The sequence below is a fragment of the Stegastes partitus genome, unplaced genomic scaffold (genome assembly GCF_000690725.1).
Source record: "Stegastes partitus isolate 25-593 unplaced genomic scaffold, Stegastes_partitus-1.0.2 Scaffold1503, whole genome shotgun sequence".
NCBI classification, from domain to species: Eukaryota; Metazoa; Chordata; class Actinopteri; family Pomacentridae; genus Stegastes; species Stegastes partitus.
The window spans coordinates 54,785-75,537 of record NW_007579234.1 but is presented as its reverse complement, the minus strand read 5'-3'; the positions used below and the strand labels follow the sequence as shown (position 1 = coordinate 75,537).

The 20,753-nt window shown below is 42.2% G+C and overlaps 1 protein-coding gene across 1 annotated transcript in view; it reads right to left on the bottom strand.

Annotated features, from left to right (window-relative positions):
- Positions 1-20,753, bottom strand: part of lrrfip1a (leucine rich repeat (in FLII) interacting protein 1a) — a 61,825-nt gene that overhangs the window by 4,039 nt on the left and 37,033 nt on the right. Inside the window, exons 10-35 of the mRNA XM_008300151.1 lie at positions 19,577-19,747; positions 19,241-19,333; positions 18,891-18,983; positions 18,617-18,709; positions 18,345-18,489; positions 16,254-16,477; positions 16,117-16,188; positions 14,510-14,551; positions 13,846-13,896; positions 13,594-13,629; positions 12,891-12,950; positions 12,767-12,808; positions 12,562-12,618; positions 11,379-11,438; positions 10,777-10,851; positions 10,133-10,195; positions 9,636-9,713; positions 8,359-8,457; positions 7,828-7,854; positions 7,550-7,675; positions 5,632-5,802; positions 5,296-5,388; positions 4,945-5,037; positions 4,671-4,763; positions 4,399-4,543; positions 178-3,109 (exon numbers count right to left, since the gene is read on the bottom strand). Coding sequence (XP_008298373.1) covers positions 178-3,109; positions 4,399-4,543; positions 4,671-4,763; positions 4,945-5,037; positions 5,296-5,388; positions 5,632-5,802; positions 7,550-7,675; positions 7,828-7,854; positions 8,359-8,457; positions 9,636-9,713; positions 10,133-10,195; positions 10,777-10,851; positions 11,379-11,438; positions 12,562-12,618; positions 12,767-12,808; positions 12,891-12,950; positions 13,594-13,629; positions 13,846-13,896; positions 14,510-14,551; positions 16,117-16,188; positions 16,254-16,477; positions 18,345-18,489; positions 18,617-18,709; positions 18,891-18,983; positions 19,241-19,333; positions 19,577-19,747 — 5,234 coding nt within the window. The remainder of the gene's footprint in view (positions 1-177; positions 3,110-4,398; positions 4,544-4,670; positions 4,764-4,944; positions 5,038-5,295; positions 5,389-5,631; positions 5,803-7,549; positions 7,676-7,827; positions 7,855-8,358; positions 8,458-9,635; positions 9,714-10,132; positions 10,196-10,776; positions 10,852-11,378; positions 11,439-12,561; positions 12,619-12,766; positions 12,809-12,890; positions 12,951-13,593; positions 13,630-13,845; positions 13,897-14,509; positions 14,552-16,116; positions 16,189-16,253; positions 16,478-18,344; positions 18,490-18,616; positions 18,710-18,890; positions 18,984-19,240; positions 19,334-19,576; positions 19,748-20,753) is intronic.

The following is a 20,753-nucleotide window of genomic DNA, read 5'->3' as shown; positions in this document are numbered from 1 at the left end:
TTTCCTGTTTTTGCACAAACGGCATCAAAGACAAGACTCTAATAATATATGTACTTGCATCTAGCAAGTGCCGGTGAAGTTTTTCGCCTTTGTTGCGACTTTGCAAACAGCTAATCAAAGAACAGTGATGGGCAAATCAATATATAACTATACTCTAAGCCATCTGTAACTCAAGACATCTTACAGTCCTCCTTGCCCTTGCCTTTGCCTTTCTTGCTACTCTTCTTCCCATCCTTTCCTGGCTGTGGTGCCTCTTGGTTGCTGACCTCTTGAACTGGACCCTTTGGTAAATCCACATCTTCACCGTGCAGCTCATGCCTGACAGCATCTAATCCTTCCTCTACTAGTGAGAACACAGTTTGTTTGATGTTCTCTGCAACCACAGCCAGCCCTCCAACACTCGACACCTCCCCTTCCTCTGCTACGAGCCCTGGATCATCTGCTACACCCGCTTCTTCTTTCGGTTTGTCTTCCCGCTCTTCACAAACATTTTCCACCTCTTCACGTGCGGCTTCTACATTAACCAAAGACGGATTTGAGTTTTCATCTAGTGCATCGACCTGTTTATCCCCATCAACTGTACACTTGTCATCATTGCTTTCAGCTGGCTTGACTTGTGTATTTTCATTTGACTGAGTATTACTTTGACACAGCTCCAAACTACCACCGACGGTTTCATCCGACACGACTTCAACTCCCAACTCGACCTCTTCCTGTTCTGAGTTTTTGGAAAGTTCTGATTCTACAGCTGCTTCCATGTCCATCTCATCAAAATCAAAAGACATCCCTTCCTCGTCTTCGCCGTCGTCTTCGTCGCTGAGCAGTTGGGTGGGTCGAGATGAATCACTGTTCTCATGTTTGTCTTGGCTGTCATTCGGCTGCTCATCCAAAGAACAAAGAGATGACTCACTCTCCTTAACATGTTGAGTGTCTTTATGTTCTGAGTCTTGTGGAACGCCTGTCTCCTGCTCGATGCCAGAACCACTCTGAGACTGTGGTGTATCTAACTTGGCATTAGCATCGGTCTCCTCTGTTTTGTCTTTAGTTTTTGATTCTTTAGCCTCATCTATGTACTCTGATATTTTGCTTTCCGCATCATTCAACTGTTCGTCCTGCACTGCAGCCTCGACGCTCTCTCCAGAATCCAACACCTCTGTGGTACTTGTTAATGACGACGTTTTGTTACCGTCGCTTTTTTCATCGTGCGACGAGATGTCTGGTTCAACTGAATCTCCAGGTTCCTTCAAGTCACCATTCAGCTCCTCACTTCCTGTTCTGTCTTGATGAAAGCCTTCTTGTTCAGTCTCTGCTCCTGCCTCGCCATCATCTGCGACTGCCTCAGCTGCCTCTTCAGGAGCTTGATCAGAATCCTTCCTGGGAGGGTCATCGCTGCCCAGTTCGATGGCTGCAGGTGGATCTGATTCAGACGAGCTCTTTAAATCCTCATTGAAGTCCTCAGTGGATGGCAGTGAGACGGACGCGTCATCTTTACTATCAGGATTGTTTATGGATTCTGATTCATTAGCAGCAACATCATCATTGCTTGATTCGGCTTCAGTGTTTTCTTTACTGCTTGTTTCAACGCCATTTTCAGGCGTATCAGCTGTGCACTCAGATTTCATCTCATCAACAGACTCAACTTCTTCAACAGTTTCTGACTTGGTTTGGAGGACTTTGCTTTCAAAGTTATCGACACTTGAGATTGTCTTTGTATCAAGGCCATCGGTGCTCTCTGTATTGTTAGAGTTTAAGTCAGATTTACAAAGGTTGGTTTCAGTATCACAACTGGGTATAGAACCCCTTTCTTCTTCTTCTTCTTTCTCCATTTCTGATGTTTGTTTACCATCGTCTTCATCCTTTTTGGAATCTGTTGTGGATTCCTTGAGAGTTTCAGCAGTTGGTTCCACTGCCTCAACTGATTCTACCGTTTCTGTTTGTTCCTCGTTCTGTCCATCTGCAACATGATCCATTGTCACTACACTGGGATTTACTACTTCGACATCTTCCAGGGTCTTAGTTTCCGAAGTTTGTTCCTCGTTCTGTCCATCTGCAACATGATCACTGGGATTTACTACTTCGACATCTTCTAATGTCTTGGTTTCCGAAGTTTGTTTTTCGTCGTGCTCATTTGACAAATCATCCGTTCTTGGTTCTTGAAGACCTTCCGTGTTAGAAAAGGTTTGGGTTGGTTCAGCTGGTTCCACTGCGTCTACTTCCTCAGTTTCTCGCTTGTCTTGTTCATTCTCGACTTGATCCACCTTTGATTCAGTGACAGGACCAGCAGATTTAGGCTCTGCTGTAGCTCCATTACTTCTTGCAGCTGATTCTACATCTTTCTCCGCTTTGTTTTCCTTCTCTGTTCCGTCTTTCTGTTGGTTCTTGTTATCCTGAGCGCCTCCTTTCTTTTTGCCTTTCTTCTTCTTTTTCTTCTTTTTCCCAGAGGCAGACTTACTTGGTGTTTCCTCTGCCTCGATGTTGTCTGCCTCTTCGGCATTCTGAGGACCTTGTTGAGGTTCGGTGTTTGGTACAGCTGGGACGGACTCAGCAGATAAACCTTCTTTCAAAACATCTTGTGCAACGTTTTGCTGAGGACAAGGTTCTGTATTCGTTAAATTACTTTCATCTACACCTTCCTGCTTGTTGTCTTGGTTTGTAAAGAGGTCGGTATCCCTAACATCATCACTGTGTGTGTCAACACTACTATTTTTGGTTTCTGTCTGCTCTAAATCTGAGTAAGTGGTCTCTTTTAAATTCCCCCCCTCAGGTATTTCTGTTTCTGGAACATTTTCCTCAGGACTTGTTACAGGTTGAACATGATGAAGTTCAGGGCTGCAAACGATTATATCTTTGGCTTCTGTGGTTGGATTGTCATTACTGTCAACAGTGAAGTCCTCCTCTGTGGGTAAGCATGCCTGTTGTTCTTCCGATGGCTGTTTTTCACTAGTTGCATCCTTTGTGGACACATCGGCAGCATTACAGAGTTCAGAGTTCAGAGAGTCAAGTTCAGAGTTCAAGTGATTCTCTTTGACTTCCTGAAGCATTTCTTGTTGCTGCTCTGGATCCACCTCTTCCTCTCTGCTACTTCTCAACTCAGTCTCCTCTGTGTTGCCTGGGAGATCATGAAGAGCATACGATGATAGAGGGCCAAAAATAAACGCTGACTTAACACAAGACTTTCAACAATGTAATCTTCATCAGGAAGAGCATCAGCAGAAGTCAAAACAAGGCAGAACACCTGGCTGATTTGGTGGCCGGAAAGAAAGAGTAGCAAAGAGCCAAGATGATCGAGAGAAGCACAAGAAGGAAAAGAGAGGCAGGAGGAACACCGACATCAAGTCCTCGATCCCCAGTACTGCAGCATGACAAGAAAAGAAGCCGTACATATACAATGATCCATATAAATCTTTGCTACACAGTTGGCTTCTAATACGAACTCTCAGATGCTTAGGACCATTAAATCCTATCACCGAGATCTGTCGGCATGTACACACCAACAAATGTTGTATGAAGAGGTTAGTTGTGATTCAGAACAAGTATGCGTTTGCTGAAATGATGATAAAGGTGCAAGAGCCAAGACATTAGTACCAGAAGGCAAATCAAGTCTGTAATGGGATCTTAGTTGCTACAAAAAAAAAAAAGAAGCAAGAAGTGAGATAGAGGTTGCCGAAAGGATAAGACTGGTGATTCTGAATATTTTTTTGTCTCTCACTACCATTGTTTTGTCAGGACATGCATCTTAAAAAGAGCTCATCTTTAAACAAATCGCGACTCAACCAGTAGTATTTTAAATTAAGGGACTAATATCAGTTGTGGATTAACACACATTTGGTGCTCTAGTGATCGAAAACAATAATGGTAATGACGGCTCATGTCACCCAGGCCAACAGTGTGGCTCAATGATGCTTCTTCAGAAGTTTTTTGGAAAGTTTTTTGGTATCCTCTATAATCTGTTGATCTTCAGTAGACAGAGTTTAACTAGACTGATTCTGACAACTTTAGAACATCTCTATCATGTTGGTTTCACAGCAACAACCGAATGAACCCTGTGCTGAGGTTACTCGTAAGCTCACTCTGTTTCCAAAGCCTGAGGTTCATGAAAAATACAGAAAATCACCAGGGTTATCTTCTAAAAGTCAGTGCAAATCAGAGTTTAGGTGGCACTTGATGTTGCAGAAGCACAAAACTAGATACTGAAGAGTTTACTCCAAAACCAGACAATCACTTAAAGGTCAGATTGGAATGATGGAAGTATGTGCATACATGTAATCCCACTACTTGTATTAATTATTAATGTTTCAGGACTACTACAAAGCATTTTGGAGTGAAAGTCTTCAACTAGTCTTCTGCTAAGCCATGCAGGAGGAAGGAAAGCAGATTTAATTGGAGAGTGCGTTTTACCGAGCATGCTGTTCCCCTCTGTCGGGGAGGTCTGTGGATCCTGAGGTGATCGGGTAGCAGGGTCGGCACCGGGGGACCCGTCAACTTCTGCATCAACAACGTCCCCGTTGATGTTCAGATCAGGTCCCAACACTATTCCATGTTTCTACACAGTAGGAAGTCAAACATTAACACCGACGATCACACACGGAAATAACATTTGGTTGAAGTGAAAAAAGAAAACGATTGTCAAAACAGTCAAAGTATGGTGAGGTTTTTCGCACAGCGAGTACCTTCAGAATATCCTTCAGCTGCACCACCTCTTCTCTGAGTTCATCTCGCTCAATTCGGATTGCATCTGTGTATTCTTTCTGTCGCTCTAAGGCCTGAGCGGAGCCCCCGAGTGGCAGAGTGCAAAAGAAAGTGACAACAAAAGTGCAGAAGAAGTGAAAGTGAAAACAGGCATCCAGTGTCATGCAAAGAAGAAACTGAATTCATGTGAGTTAAAGTCACTGCTGAATGTGATTAAATCAATAAAACGGCAGCATCGCGGCTCGTAGGCCATACCCCAATTTTTTTATCCTTCCACTCCACAGTCTCCTGCAGATCAGATATTTCTCTAACAAAACCATCCTGTTTCAAACGCAGCTGGCGGATGTCCTAAACAGCAGGAAAAGGAAAAGGTGAAAGAAGAGAAAATTAAAGGAACAGCAGAGTAAGGATTTACTGTGTGAAAAGAAAAGGAAACAGTGACATGCACCTCAACATGCAGCCTTCCTAACCAAAGTAACAGGACACACCTTTTTTCATTTATTTTTTTTGTAAACATGTGTCTTTTGAACCCAGGAGGTGAGCTTTCTCTGCACCGTGTTTCACACTCATAATGACACATGTTCACACTGAGGGACAAACACTCACATTTAACAGCTCTTCACTTTGTTTCAGCGTCTCTTTCATTTCATTGAACTGGAACTGAAGCACTCCGTGTGCATACTTCTCTCGCTCGTATTCCTGTGGGGAAACAACAGACAGCTTGACAACCAGCAACCCGACTTGTTTTCATCTTTTAACATCAGAAACACAACAGGCCAAGAAAAAAGGCTACAGAAAAGCTGCTTCTGTCACTGTTCAATGTGATCTCTTAATCTGATTCTTTTTGATCTAATAGTTAAATAAGAGAACTGTATTATGTGCTTTACAAATAATAACAACAATAAATGTTTTACTGCAATTTTGAACAACATCCTGCTGTACCTTGACTTTCTCCTCGTATTCCCGGCGTGACTCCGACAGCAGCTCCTCCAGCTCCATGAGTGAGTCTTTGAGTGTGTCCACCTGGTACATTAGATTGTTCTTCTCATTGTCCAGCTGAGCGTTGGACACCATGGCCTTGCGATACTTCTCCTCCACTTCTGCTAATGTGTCCTAATGGAAGGACAGACAGACCGTAATAGGTGTGAGCTCAGGTATGTCATGTCCTCAAACAAAACTGCAGAGTCGAGCTTTCCTCTTTTAGGTGCGGTTGATAAACAGATGAAGTTTGCAGGAAAGGATGGATGCAGCTGGCAGACAAGAAGACCTGTTCTCTTGTCTGTATGATGCAAGTTCTGGTATTTGAAAGTCAGGAAAGACTCACATGCTAACACACACACACACATCGGCATCAAGACAGATAGGGAAATGCAGAGGGGACTTTCAAAGTTTGATCAGCAGTTTGCATTTTCACAAGTTAGAAAACGAACGTACTAATTATGCCTCATGCCAGGCTCAGACAACAGAAGGTTAAAATCCAGAACGTATTTTGAAATTCGGTGGCGTTACACACGAGGAACAACGTCACAAACTTCTCTCGAATTTCAGACATGTCCACACTACAAGATTTATAAGTAATAGCACTTGTTTAGTATGAGATTTTATTAAGATTATCATGTTAGAGGGAGCAGTGCTTCAACTTCACATTATCTCATGCAAACAAAATAGAGACAAAATAGAAACGCTAACAACACTTTGCTGTGAGACAAATTAAAGCATAAGGTTAAACAAGTCGGGATGAGAAAGAAATGGAGGTGTTTGGTGGTACTTGTCTGATGCTCTGAGCAGCAGCGTGATAAATGTAATCATCCTGATTTCAGCTGCTAAATATCATGTTTGATATCATCAGGGCGGCCCTGACCAGTCTGCAGCCACTTTGGAGCTGGTGACAGGGTAGTGTGATCCCAGCATTAACACAGACGGAGCATTTAAGCCTCACAAAAGCACTGCAGTTAAATTAATACCCATGTGTGTCAGTGTTTTCTGTGGTCTGGAGCACTACTATTAACACCTAAAACACTGCAGATGAGGCAAATGTTTTACACTTAGGAAAACAGAGCAGTCACTGTTTGTTCCAGTTTTAATTTAAAAACTTCTGAATTATCCAATTACAGGTTGGTTTGTTCATCTGTGGTGGAGGAAGTCTGTGCTTTTTGTTGTTTGACAATGTATAGAAAACAACAACAACAACAACAAAACTGCACAATAACCAGTTCAAGTTAGGGGCAGCAAACCTATTGGTTAACAGCGTAAATCTGGGAGCTCTGGGAGGGGTTCAGGTATATACCTTCACTTCTTTTAGGTTCTGCGTGTACTTGCTTTCCACATCTTGAATTTGATCCTTCAGTTCATGAATCTCCTGGTAAAGAGCGCAGCAGCAGTGAGCAGAGAAGCACAGTGGGACATCAGCAGTGACGATGAAGATGAAGCAGAAAGTTTGGTGACAAGACGATGAAAACAAAAGTGCTTTCTAAGAAATGATAAAATGAACAGCAAGATGGGGGCTGGAGCCTATCCCAGCTGACTGAGGGAGACGTCCATTACAAGGCCAACTTGACTGCACTTGAAAATGTTGAATTAAAGCCAAAAATGAATCCACTTGTGTATAGCTGTAAGCTCATTTATCTGGAATGGTGGACAAGGAGTTAAAAAGATTTTACTTAAGTTGCTGAAATAGTGATGAAGAGGGAAACACCTTTAAAGCATGCCCTTAACAAATTGTGGTCTCAATTATAAAATTCAGCAATTACTAACTGAACGTCAACTTGATTTGTTCGGTAATAAATTCTTGTTTTCATACTAATTTTGTCTTTCAATGGGGTGTAACGCTAATGACTGACCTCTGCCCACACGATCTTACCTTTATTTCTCTTATGGAGCTCTCTGCATCAACAGTTAGAGCCGTCTCTCCGCTTCCTCTCCGGGAAGACGACCCGCCTAAGGAGGTGAGTGTTCCTGCTGTTAAGGCAGAAGCTGCTCGAGATCCCTGACGAAGCAGAAAAACACACAATTAAAATCCCTTGTTTCAGTGCAAATATTCCAACACACTTCCAGTCACTATTCTTCCTAAGACAGATGTCGCTTTATGCATGTTGAGTTCCAAAACAAAGGCAGGATTTGGGGTTGTGACTTACTCACCTTCTCGAGATAATCTCTGTCCTCCACCTGTTGAGACAAATAAACAGTCAGAGCGAGCAGAAATAAGAGACAAAGGAAATAAGGGACAAAAGAGGAAAGTCCCACAATCGTTACTGCAGCAAGCCCAGCAGTGACTGAAGAATCATCTTCACACCACCTGACCTTGAAGTATTCCAATCTACTGCCAAACATACTACAAACAGGCACAAGTTTACTTCCGTGTGTAACACCATGCAAACAATTAGTATGGGTGATGTCAAAACTCAAAGCTGATTAGACAAAAGATCCACAATACGCCACCTTTAATTGTTACCCAACACACACACAGCATCTTGTCACGAGACAGGAATGGTGGTCTCCACTTTTTTGTCAACACACAAATTAACCTCTGACACAAACCCAGTGTGCAGTCGCCCCACTCGGTAGGGCAAAGCGCACAGAAAAGGAAGGACGGGTGGCAAAACAAAGCAACCGAGCAGGAACTCGACTCACGCTACGATCCCGGCTTCCTGTGCGTGCAAAGCGACTCACATCAGAAAAGTCAGGAATAGTAACGTCGTCCAGGTCCCTGGGGAGGCCACTGCCGCTGGCCGCGCTTCTCAAGAAACTGGCAACAGAGCTGCAGTTGTCCTACATCGGCCACCAGGGGGCGAAACACAACAACAAAGAAGCCAGACGCTCAGAGGAAGTCTACACTTCTGGAAACATCAAAAGCTTCACTAAAAATGCACATGAGGAAGTGAAACGGTAGACTCTTTATCATTTGTATTATTTCTAGAAGTTTATACAGCTTTACTCTTAGACCGAACCGTCCCTGACTGAAAAGTGCTTAAATGTAACTGTTTTGATTTGGTCAGAGAAAGTAAAGTGAGTTGCATGTATGAAATAAAAACAGCTGGAGATGATTCTTAGCTTGTTTGGCTTAATTTTGTACATTTACAAGACGGACTCAAGTGCTTGTGTTAATAAATGTGCATTTTTCCTTCTTAAATAAAATAAACATAAAAATAAAAAAAGGACAACTACATTAATGACGACATAGTTCTAACAAAAATGCATAGAATCAGATAATATAGTGACAATTAGTAACAATACTTGGATCAAGAGGTACATGTTCCATTTTGCTTCAGAAATTCACGGCTGATAAATCAGTGGACACCAAAACTTTTATTTTATTTTTTTAAAGCAACATTTTAGGGACTGCATCTATAATTAATAAGCCTTAGTCTCTCTGTGGCTACAGGCTTGTGACAGATGGCTCCAATCAGCGACTGTACTGCAGCTCAGTGAGCTGCTCGGATGACCACAGGCGCTGGACTTCTACTATAGATCTCATAGTTACTTTAAACTGATGTCCTTAATGTCTGTCTCTGCCTTTGTGAAGCGCTATGAGATGACTTGTTGTTGTTAATATGCGCTATACAAATAAAATTGAATTGAATTGAATTGAATTGAATTGAATTGAACTTGCAGGGAGTTCAGCTTCAATTCATGATTCACTAACATGATACCAAGCTGTAAACAACCTGCAGCTGCAGTACAGTACAGGTTTACCAGGAAATACCTGCTGGAACTCTCCACAATGTTTTCATCTTGGAGAATTGTGCACACCATGCCAACTCTGAGTCACTGAACACAGACTCATTGTGTATCTACTTCCTCCTCTGTCCAACAGTAAAATCATAAACTAAATGTTGTGGTCTAAGTGCATGAAGGCTCTCAGCATATTCAGTGTTGTCTATACAAAACATGTGGGTTAATCCAGTTTAAACCTTGGGAACCAGGATGTCTGGTGAAGGAATGCTCACCACTGGGCTAGCGCGGGCTGAACTGGCCCTGCTGGAGGCTCTGGAGCCGGAGCTGCGATAACTAGTGTGTTCTAAAGGCTGCAGACAAAGAGATAGTTACGGTTTTGTCACCAAAAAGCATGCAAACACCCACGCTGATGACACTGCTACCTACATATGCAATCTAAATCACGACCTTAGTGGAGTAATAATGTGCATTTAGTGTCCAACACATAAGAAAATAATGTCTTTGAATACTTAAGACTTAAATTAAACCATATCAAGAACCAAAAGAACTTCCATGCAGCATCTAAAACCAACAGAGAACAAAACAAACACGCAAGACCCACCATAATATTTCCCCACATATTTACGCTCAGATTAAATTCATGTGCTCCATTCTTCTAGTTAACTGTAGAGTCAACCCAGACGGTGTTAACATGTCTAACTTTTTATGATTAACCAGGTCACACACGTGCATCACACCCAACTGCACCACGATTCCGACAAACTCTTACATGGGAGCTGGAGCCGAGGACTCGCCGTGACCCGCTGCAGAGGCTGTCTTCATACAAGGAGCTCTGCACATGTGGCACGTCACACACACACATAGAGGGTAAGAAGTGTGCTCAAGCTTCAGCAGGTTGAGCCACAAGATGTACATTTCATTAAGTGCTTTTCTGCTCCAGTGAAAAGCTGTGACTGCCCTCAGTGCCTGATGTGTCTTTATTTAAAACTCAAGTACACAGAACAGTTGCATCAATGAGTGAATTGAAAAAGTGATGAAGCCTTTTTAACTTAAATGTCAAATCCTCTGCTCTAGAGACAAACAAGGAGAGTTTTAGTTAAACATGCTGGTGTGGATGAAGGATTGCAGGTGTCAGTTAACGCTGAGTGTGGCAGGGTAAGCTGGAAATGATGGGAACCAACCCTACGATAGAGCTGCTGGGTGATCTGACTGAGTGACCTGTAGAACTACAGAGAGGGATGGAGCGGAAAGAGAGAATGATTTTGCAAGAGAAATGACAGCAGACAAACAAAAAGAGCGTACATCTTTGTATTCTCTTGACTTTTGACTCCTCCGAAGAGGGTTGATAATTAGGGGAAAGCCGCAGGAATTAAACTGTTCCTTCAAATGTCTGGCGTCTATCTGCATACAGACCTGATAACCATTGAAAGTTGAACCTGGATTCCTGGAAGAACTGAGGCTGTACATGTCGGAAGAGGCATAAGAGGCCTGAAATGAGGAGATGGAAGCCAGAGAGAGCGATGAGCCAAGATAAGGAAGGAAATGAATGAGCACAACAGATAGGAGGTTTACAAGAAGCATTTAGAAAGTCACCCAGCTTTTAACATGTCGTTATACTACGCAAGAGTGCAGAAGTGTGAGTGCAGTGTAAGTTTGCAACTTTGGAGCAGCCTTGCTAAAAAAAAGTTCAATAGTAAGTACACAAAATTATTTCTGGAAGTCACAAATGCAGCTTGTCTTCAATGCAAAGACGAAAAACAAGGCGTAAACAACAACATAGAGACCCAGACTCCAACACCACAATAAGAAATTCAAACTACATGCACCGAAAAGTGTTACAAAAACGTTAGCAACACGCTCCACTAGAAATATTCCAGTGAAAATATGCAAAACCTTCGGAGGTTAATACAGTAACAGCTAACAATCCGGCGCATTCAGTTAACAGAGATAACTTTAGACAGAGCGTGCAACAGGCTTTTGTGACAGCCGACCAGTTCCAGTGCAGTGCCACCCACCGGCTGCAGGTCTAATCTGGATGCTCGAGACACTCGGCTGTCATCGCCCAGCATGGAGCTCTGAGAGGCAGGGAGCACAGGTGACAACATCAAAACGCTGCAGGGGCAAAACCTAAAGTCCTCTCATCCTTCTGACGGCACACAGATGTGTTTTTAACAGCACTGAGTTCAGCTTTATGGCGAAGTGTGGCTGTTACTTTGAAAGTTACTGCTATAAATGTTAGGTCTAAATCAAAGTGAACATGTTGCTTACAGAGATTTAGTGAAACACTTGTCAGGGGCAGAAACAATACGATCATTACTGAGTGATGTTTTCAGATCACGTAAGATGAGATCATATGCGGAAAGTAAATGGAAAAAGTTGCTGACTTTTATACATTTACATTTTATAATTCAACCAGGATTAAACAATTTCATGTTGCCCATTCTTTCAGTTGCTTTAACTCAGACTTTCATCTATTGCTGCCTTCTACAGGCCGTCAAAATCAAATCCTGATCTCTTTTTTTGGCGTCAACCAATTACCAGCTTGGCCGATTATCAGATCTGATATTCAGGATTTTTCATATTATCTGCAACATCCTCTTTTCTTACAAAAAAAAGCTAATTTAAAAATGGCTCTGAAGCAGCTGCTCTGAGGTCTGTACTATGTCCCATCCAGAGCACTGACTGGTTACATGTCACATCAACACTGATGCTAAATGCTAAAAAGTCCTTTTTAAATCTACATTTATAAAGAAAAGTATTTATTTATCAAATCACTTTGATTACTAATAACTGGGATTAGTAGTGACCCTAAAAACATACCTGTCAAATACTCAATTAAATCATTTTGGACCAAACCAGTGTATAAAAGAAAAGGGAATTTGGAAATGTAGTTTCTTTTAAGACATATTTTTCAAGGACCAAGCAATCTCTAACGGCTGTAATTACAGACTGTGATTGTACTTGACAGTTTTTGTGTAACAGCAAAACATCAACACTGTCAGGTTACTAACGTCACAACAAATCACTGAGCTTTTCTGTCTCCATCCTGCAGTTTGCCTTAAAACAACCATGACCCTCAACACACGCCATCTGGTTCATCAAGCCAAAAGCAAAGTCACACATTGTTCTAATGAGGCAAAAAAAAAAAACTAATCATAAAGCTAATTATAAAGAGGATCGGAGGTGGCCAACACGCACCGTCAGGTCTAGCCTGGAGGAACGAGACACTCTGCTTTCATCGCTGAGTCTTGAGCTCTGCAGCACGACAGAGAGGAGAGTCACGGGTGACGTAATGCAAACTTTCTTTCTCCAAGTGGTACCATGCTGTTAATGAATGTAAACAGTCCCGTACTCTACAAGAGACCAAACGCCCCTACAGTCAGTGTGGCACACAGCTACTAACCCTGCTGGACATGACGCTGTAATCGTCATCATAGCCGTTTCTCTGCGAATAAAGAACAAGAATGAGACGCGGCGTGATCATTTCTGGCCACATGTGTGCAGGTATAGTTTGAGCTTTCGCATACATCTCTGTCTTTGTGCTTATGCTTCTTCTTTTTCTTTGACTTCTTGTGTAAGGAGGAGCCCTTGGAGGGAGAGAAAGAGGAAGACGACAGTGACGTATAAAACCCGAGTTGTCTGGAAAAGTGCCGAAGCAAAACCAAAGCAACACACACGGTACATGCACGGACACATTTAGCCAAATATCCAGATTGTGCTATTTTTCCACAAGGAAAGAAAAAAAAAAAAAAACAGCACTTAACACTGAGAGCCATAACAGAGCCTAAAATAGTGCAGACTGTGTTTTGGTTGGAGAAAGATAGCTCTTAAACACACTGTTCTCTTTGACAAAAATCAAATCTATCACCAAGGTAGTCAATGTTCCTGTACAACAGTAAAAACAAGTCCTGGGCCAAACATAATCACCTGACAGAAGTTAGTCGGCATGTATTTGCTTTATTCTACATCTTGGAACAATTTATCTGATTATAAACGATCTACAAGACAAACCATAAAAGGCATTGCTTCACTTGCATCCTATATATAGTTATAGGTAGAACATAAAACACGATGTGTGCCATGCAATGTATGATAAAGGGAGGCGTAAGATGTGACTCCTTCTGTAAATCAGTCATTTCCTTCTGTTGTTAGTCCAAAAACAATCCGTCCACAACAAATCTTTAAGGGGGTTAAGAACCAATCCAGAGTCTGTGTTTCAACGACCCTTACCCCTCCTCCATAAGCCCCGACTGCATCGAGATCCGACTGTGCGAGAGACAACAACACCGTCACCAAAAAAGTACCACCCACACTGACGGCACCTTGTTAGGTTGCCAAGAACAGACACGCTGCCTCCACATCAGCAAAGGATCAGGAGGACAAGGTCTGTCTTTGTGAATCGAAAAGCATAAAGGTATGCGATGACGACTGAGAGAGGGTTTTTTGAATTTTTATTACATGTGCTGTTTGAGTGATACTGACCCTGACGCTGCCCCGGCTTCCCACCGACATCCGCTCATCTTCGTCTGAGAGCTGCGTGAGAGGACGAGAGATTGAAATGGATGGTTAGGGTTTTGAGAATGGACACAATGTACGACTTACGTCACCGAGAAGTGGATTCTGACAGGAGGCCTCTTGCTGCAAAGACAAGTGGCTCCAGTGACTCATTCAGTCATTTTCTCGGAGACCTTTTCCTTTTATTGGGATCATCTTCTTACGTACTTATGATAGTTACAGAAAAATAGCAAACCACAGCTAAAATGTACTGTGGCTTTATTCAGTGCTTTGCAACGTTTCTCAAGATAAACATGTCTGTGTGACAGCCGGCAAGCAAAGAGTTGTAACTTTATAAGAACATGAAGGTATATTTCTAAATATACATATTGAAATCCAGCAGGGTCTGTCTGTAGAGTAATCCACATAAAGGCCTCTCTTCTGCTCAGATAACTGTTTCACTATGTGCGATAAATAGTCTGTTGTCTCACTACAGGTTTTTATGTGCTGGATATAGCAACCAGCATCTACATACTGAGTTGCTCCCCACTGAAATTCCTCAATGTGATGTGAATATTCCCCAAATGACAGAAGACAAGATTACAGAGGAAAATGCATGAGGAGATGGAAACAGAGAGGGAAGACTACAAACCGTTTGTATCCGTGAAGAACGTGAGTATCTCTCACTGTCCTCCTGGATGAGGGAGGAAGGAAGGGTGAAGACGGAGACGAGAGGGGAGGAAGGATGTGAAGGAGGAGAGAGATGTCAAAGGTCAACGAGATGACAAGATGGATGAAGAAGAAGAAAAGCGGTCGCTTGTGTCACACTGTTAAAGTCAGTCTCATCCAGTGGTGTCCAGTCCATTAAGTCATTCTAAAAATAGTAATTAAAATCTGTTTTCATTTCATTTAAGGCGGTATTGTTATTAAGGTATGACCAGTACATTTATGCAATCAGGGATGGGTTCAGATATCAGTTCCCTTCTGGATCCTGTTTCAAAGTTGTAAAAGTTTCACATTTCACAACGCATTCTGTAACAAATCTTTCAATTGTGATCTTTCTAAGACTCTCATTGGCCTATTTCTGAGTCTATAGGCACCTGCAAAAGTAAAAAAAATAAAAAAAGTCCTTTGCTAAGGTATTCATTTGCAGTTCTTGAAGTTAAAGTAAGAATACAAGAACACACAGTATATTATATTTTAAAACCCATCAGATTCTTCAACCTGCAGCAGTCCAACAAGTTTAGCTAATGTTAAGTGACTTGTGCAGGTAGAATGATGTGAGATTCATTGAGTTGATATTTGCCGAGCGACAAAGTAGAATAAACAACGTTTCTGCTTCTGCACCTGCAGCACAGTGCTGAGCAAAGGATGTTTTCCAGTGCATGAAAAATAAGTCAAGACCCTCTCTGTGGACGTATAACACTGAGCAAAATAAAAATAGTGCATGCTTATTTCACATGTCCTCATTCCAGGAACCACGTAAAAAGATTAAATGCAGGATTTGGGTTCAGATTGGATGAGATACTATTGAACCTGATTGCCAGTATGTAGACTTTGTTGTATTGGACTTGACACCACAAGAGGAGCAACAGTTTGAGCTTCATAGTTTATCTGAATCCATTTGTACAATGCATGTGCTATCCCAGGACAATGACAAATCTTTTCCAAGGCCTGGCATAAAAAGAACGCTTGCTTAGAATCAGCCATGCCTATAAATCCACAGTTAACCAGTAATCCAGCAAACACACAATTAGGTTCAACCGCATGCCAAGAGTGTCCAAATGAACGTATTGTCATTCAAACTGTTGTTGACACCACACAGTTTCATGAAGTCATATCACTTCCTGTTTACTTAAAACACACCGTGGTTAATCACACTGCAAGTCACACATACCGAGTATCCTCAACCTCTCTAATGATCAGGGACGACTAAAACTAAGTAACTCGGAGGGCGCACTCAACACAGCAAATCCCATGCAAGTCTCACACCGACGGGGCAGATGGTCATGCTGATTCCGAGCCAAACGGCCACCCCGCTCCTCTGAATAAGTGGATTATCATTAATGGCCAAGCTTTGATTCATTATAATCCCTTATTTTCCAAAAAAGGCTTAACGGGAATTATCTGGAATTCAAAGGCAGACGCTGTGAAAGCCGACAGGAAGTACGGCTTCAGAATATGTACGGAGGCATGCGCTGAATTTAGTACACGATTAGATATGTTTTCAGTGTTGTCATCACAGCACACAAACTGTACCATCCATTGTTCAATATCTCCCCATTTGCTGTCCGATCGGTCGTCTATTTTGGTGTTCAGGCCGTAGTATTTCTAAGGAGAGATGAAAGATGAGGGCGAGAAGANGTAGCTCCATTACTTCTTGCAGCTGATTCTACATCTTTCTCCGCTTTGTTTTCCTTCTCTGTTCCGTCTTTCTGTTGGTTCTTGTTATCCTGAGCGCCTCCTTTCTTTTTGCCTTTCTTCTTCTTTTTCTTCTTTTTCCCAGAGGCAGACTTACTTGGTGTTTCCTCTGCCTCGATGTTGTCTGCCTCTTCGGCATTCTGAGGATCTTGTTGAGGTTCGGTGTTTGGTACAGCTGGGACGGACTCAGCAGATAAACCTTCTTTCAAAACATCTTGTGCAACGTTTTGCTGAGGACAAGGTTCTGTATTCGTTAAATTACTTTCATCTACACCTTCCTGCTTGTTGTCTTGGTTTGTAAAGAGGTCGGTATCCCTAACATCATCACTGTGTGTGTCAACACTACTATTTTTGGTTTCTGTCTGCTCTAAATCTGAGTAAGTGGTCTCTTTTAAATTTCCCCCCTCAGGTATTTCTGTTTCTGGAACATTTTCCTCAGGACTTGTTACAGGTTGAACATGATGAAGTTCAGGGCTGCAAACGATTATATCTTTGGCTTCTGTGGTTGGATTGTCTTTATTGTCAACAGTGAAGTCCTCCTCTGTGGGTAAGCATGCCTGTTGTTCTTCCGATGGCTGTTTTTCACTAGTTGCATCCTTTGTGGACACATCGGCAGCATTACAGAGTTCAGAGTTCAGAGAGTCAAGTTCAGAGTTCAAGTGATTCTCTTTGACTTCCTGAAGCATTTCTTGTTGCTGCTCTGGATCCACCTCTTCCTCTCTGCTACTTCTCAACTCAGTCTCCTCTGTGTTGCCTGGGAGATCATGAAGAGCATACGATGATAGAGGGCCAAAAATAAACGCTGACTTAACACAAGACTTTCAACAATGTAATCTTCATCAGGAAGAGCATCAGCAGAAGTCAAAACAAGGCAGAACACCTGGCTGATTTGGTGGCCGGAAAGAAAGGGTAGCAAAGAGCCAAGATGATCGAGAGAAGCACAAGAAGGAAAAGAGAGGCAGGAGGAACACCGACATCAAGTCCTCGATCCCCAGTACTGCAGCATGACAAGAAAAGAAGCCGTACATATACAATGATCCATATAAATCTTTGCTACACAGTTGGCTTCTAATACGAACTCTCAGATGCTTAGGACCATTAAATCCTATCACCGAGATCTGTCGGCACGTACACACCAACAAATGTTGTATGAAGAGGTTAGTTGTGATTCAGAACAAGTATGCGTTTGCTGAAATGATGATAAAGGTGCAAGAGCCAAGACATTAGTACCAGAAGGCAAATCAAGTCTGTAATGGGATCTTAGTTGCTACAAAAAAAAAAAAGAAGCAAGAAGTGAGATAGAGGTTGCCGAAAGGATAAGACTGGTGATTCTGAATATTTTTTTGTCTCTCACTACCATTGTTTTGTCAGGACATGCATCTTAAAAAGAGCTCATCTTTAAACAAATCGCGACTCAACCAGTAGTATTTTAAATTAAGGGACTAATATCAGTTGTGGATTAACACACATTTGGTGCTCTAGTGATCGAAAACAATAATGGTAATGACGGCTCATGTCACCCAGGCCAACAGTGTGGCTCAATGATGCTTTTTCAGAAGTTTTTTGGAAAACAATGGAGCTCTGTGGTATCCTCTATGATCTGTTGATCTTTAGTCGACAGAGTTTAACTAGATATTCAATCAGATGACTGATTCTGATAACTTTAGGACATCTCTGTCATGTTGGTTTCACAGCAACAACCGAATGAACCCTGTGCTGAGGTTACTCGTAAGCTCACTCTGTTTCCAAAGCCTGAGGTTCATGAAAAATACAGAAAATCACCAGGGTTATCTTCTAAAAGTCAGTGCAAATCAGAGTTTAGGTGGCACTTGATGTTGCAGAAGCACAAAACTAGATACTGAAGAGTTTACTCCAAAACCAGACAATCACTTAAAGGTCAGATTGGAATGATGGAAGTATGTGCATACATGTAATCCCACTACTTGTATTAATTATTAATGTTTCAGGACTACTACAAAGCATTTTGGAGTGAAAGTCTTCAACTAGTCTTCTGCTAAGCCATGCAGGAGGAAGGAAAGCAGATTTAATTGGAGAGTGCGTTTTACCGAGCATGCTGTTCCCCTCTGTCGGGGAGGTCTGTGGATCCTGAGGTGATCGGGTAGCAGGGTCGGCACCGGGGGACCCGTCAACTTCTGCATCAACAACGTCCCCGTTGATGTTCAGATCAGGTCCCAACACTATTCCATGTTTCTACACAGTAGGAAGTCAAACATTAACACCGACGATCACACACGGAAATAACATTTGGTTGAAGTGAAAAAAGAAAACGATTGTCAAAACAGTCAAAGTATGGTGAGGTTTTTCGCACAGCGAGTACCTTCAGAATATCCTTCAGCTGCACCACCTCTTCTCTGAGTTCATCTCGCTCAATTCGGATTGCATCTGTGTATTCTTTCTGTCGCTCTAAGGCCTGAGCGGAGCCCCCGAGTGGCAGAGTGCAAAAGAAAGTGACAACAAAAGTGCAGAAGAAGTGAAAGTGAAAACAGGCATCCAGTGTCATGCAAAGAAGAAACTGAATTCATGTGAGTTAAAGTCACTGCTGAATGTGATTAAATCAATAAAACGGCAGCATCGCGGCTCGTAGGCCATACCCCAATTTTTTTATCCTTCCACTCCACAGTCTCCTGCAGATCAGATATTTCTCTAACAAAACCATCCTGTTTCAAACGCAGCTGGCGGATGTCCTAAACAGCAGGAAAAGGAAAAGGTGAAAGAAGAGAAAATTAAAGGAACAGCAGAGTAAGGATTGACTGTGTGAAAAGAAAAGGAAACCGTGACATGCACCCCAACATGCAGCCTTCCTAACCAAAGTAACAGGACACACCTTTTTTATTTCATTTTTTTGTAAATGTGTGTCTTGTAAACCCAGGAGGTGAGCTTTCTCTGCACCGTGTTTCACACTCATAATGACACATGTTCACACTGAGGGACAAACACTCACATTTAACAGCTCTTCACTTTGTTTCAGCGTCTCTTTCATTTCATTGAACTGGAACTGAAGCACTCCGTGTGCATACTTCTCTCGCTCGTATTCCTGTGGGGAAACAACAGACAGCTTGACAACCAGCAACCCGACTTGTTTTCATCTTTTAACATCAGAAACACAACAGGCCAAGAAAAAAGGCTACAGAAAAGCTGCTTCTGTCACTGTTCAATGTGATCTCTTAATCTGATTCTTTTTGATCTAATAGTTAAATAAGAGAACTGTATTATGTGCTTTACAAATAATAACAACAATAAATGTTTTACTGCAATTTTGAACAACATCCTGCTGTACCTTGACTTTCTCCTCGTATTCCCGGCGTGACTCCGACAGCAGCTCCTCCAGCTCCATGAGTGAGTCTTTGAGTGTGTCCACCTGGTACATTAGATTGTTCTTCTCATTGTCCAGCTGAGCGTTGGACACCATGGCCTTGCGATACTTCTCCTCCACTTCTGCTAATGTGTCCTAATGGAAGGACAGACAGACCGTAATAGGTGTGAGCTCAGGTATGTCATGTCCTCAAACAAAACTGCAGAGTCGAGCTTTCCTCTTTTAGGTGCGGTTGATAAACAGATGAAGTTTGCAGGAAAGGATGGATGCAGCTGGCAGACAAGAAGACCTGTTCTCTTGTCTGTATGATGCAAGTTCTGGTATTTGAAAGTCAGGAAAGACTCACATGCTAACACACACACACACATCGGCATCAAGACAGATAGGGAAATGCAGAGGGGACTTTCAAAGTTTGATCAGCAGTTTGCATTTTCACAAGTTAGAAAACGAACGTACTAATTATGCCTCATGCCAGGCTCAGACAACAGAAGGTTAAAATCCAGAACGTATTTTGAAATTCGGTGGCGTTACACACGAGGAACAACGTCACAAACTTCTCTCGAATTTCAGACATGTCCACACTACAAGATTTATAAGTAATAGCACTTGTTTAGTATGAGATTTTATTAAGATTATCATGTTAGAGGGAGCAGTGCTTCAACTTCACATTATCTCATGCAAACAAAATAGAGACAAAATAGAAACGCTAACAACACTTTGCTGTGAGACAAATTAAAGCATAAGGTTAAACAAGTCGGGATGAGAAAGAAATGGAGGTGTTTGGTGGTACTTGTCTGATGCTCTGAGCAGCAGCGTGATAAATGTAATCATCCTGATTTCAGCTGCTAAATATCATGTTTGATATCATCAGGGCGGCCCTGACCAGTCTGCAGCCACTTTGGAGCTGGTGACAGGGTAGTGTGATCCCAGCATTAACACAGACGGAGCATTTAAGCCTCACAAAAGCACTGCAGTTAAATTAATACCCATGTGTGTCAGTGTTTTCTGTGGTCTGGAGCACTACTATTAACACCTAAAACACTGCAGATGAGGCAAATGTTTTACACTTAGGAAAACAGAGCAGTCACTGTTTGTTCCAGTTTTAATTTAAAAACTTCTGAATTATCCAATTACAGGTTGG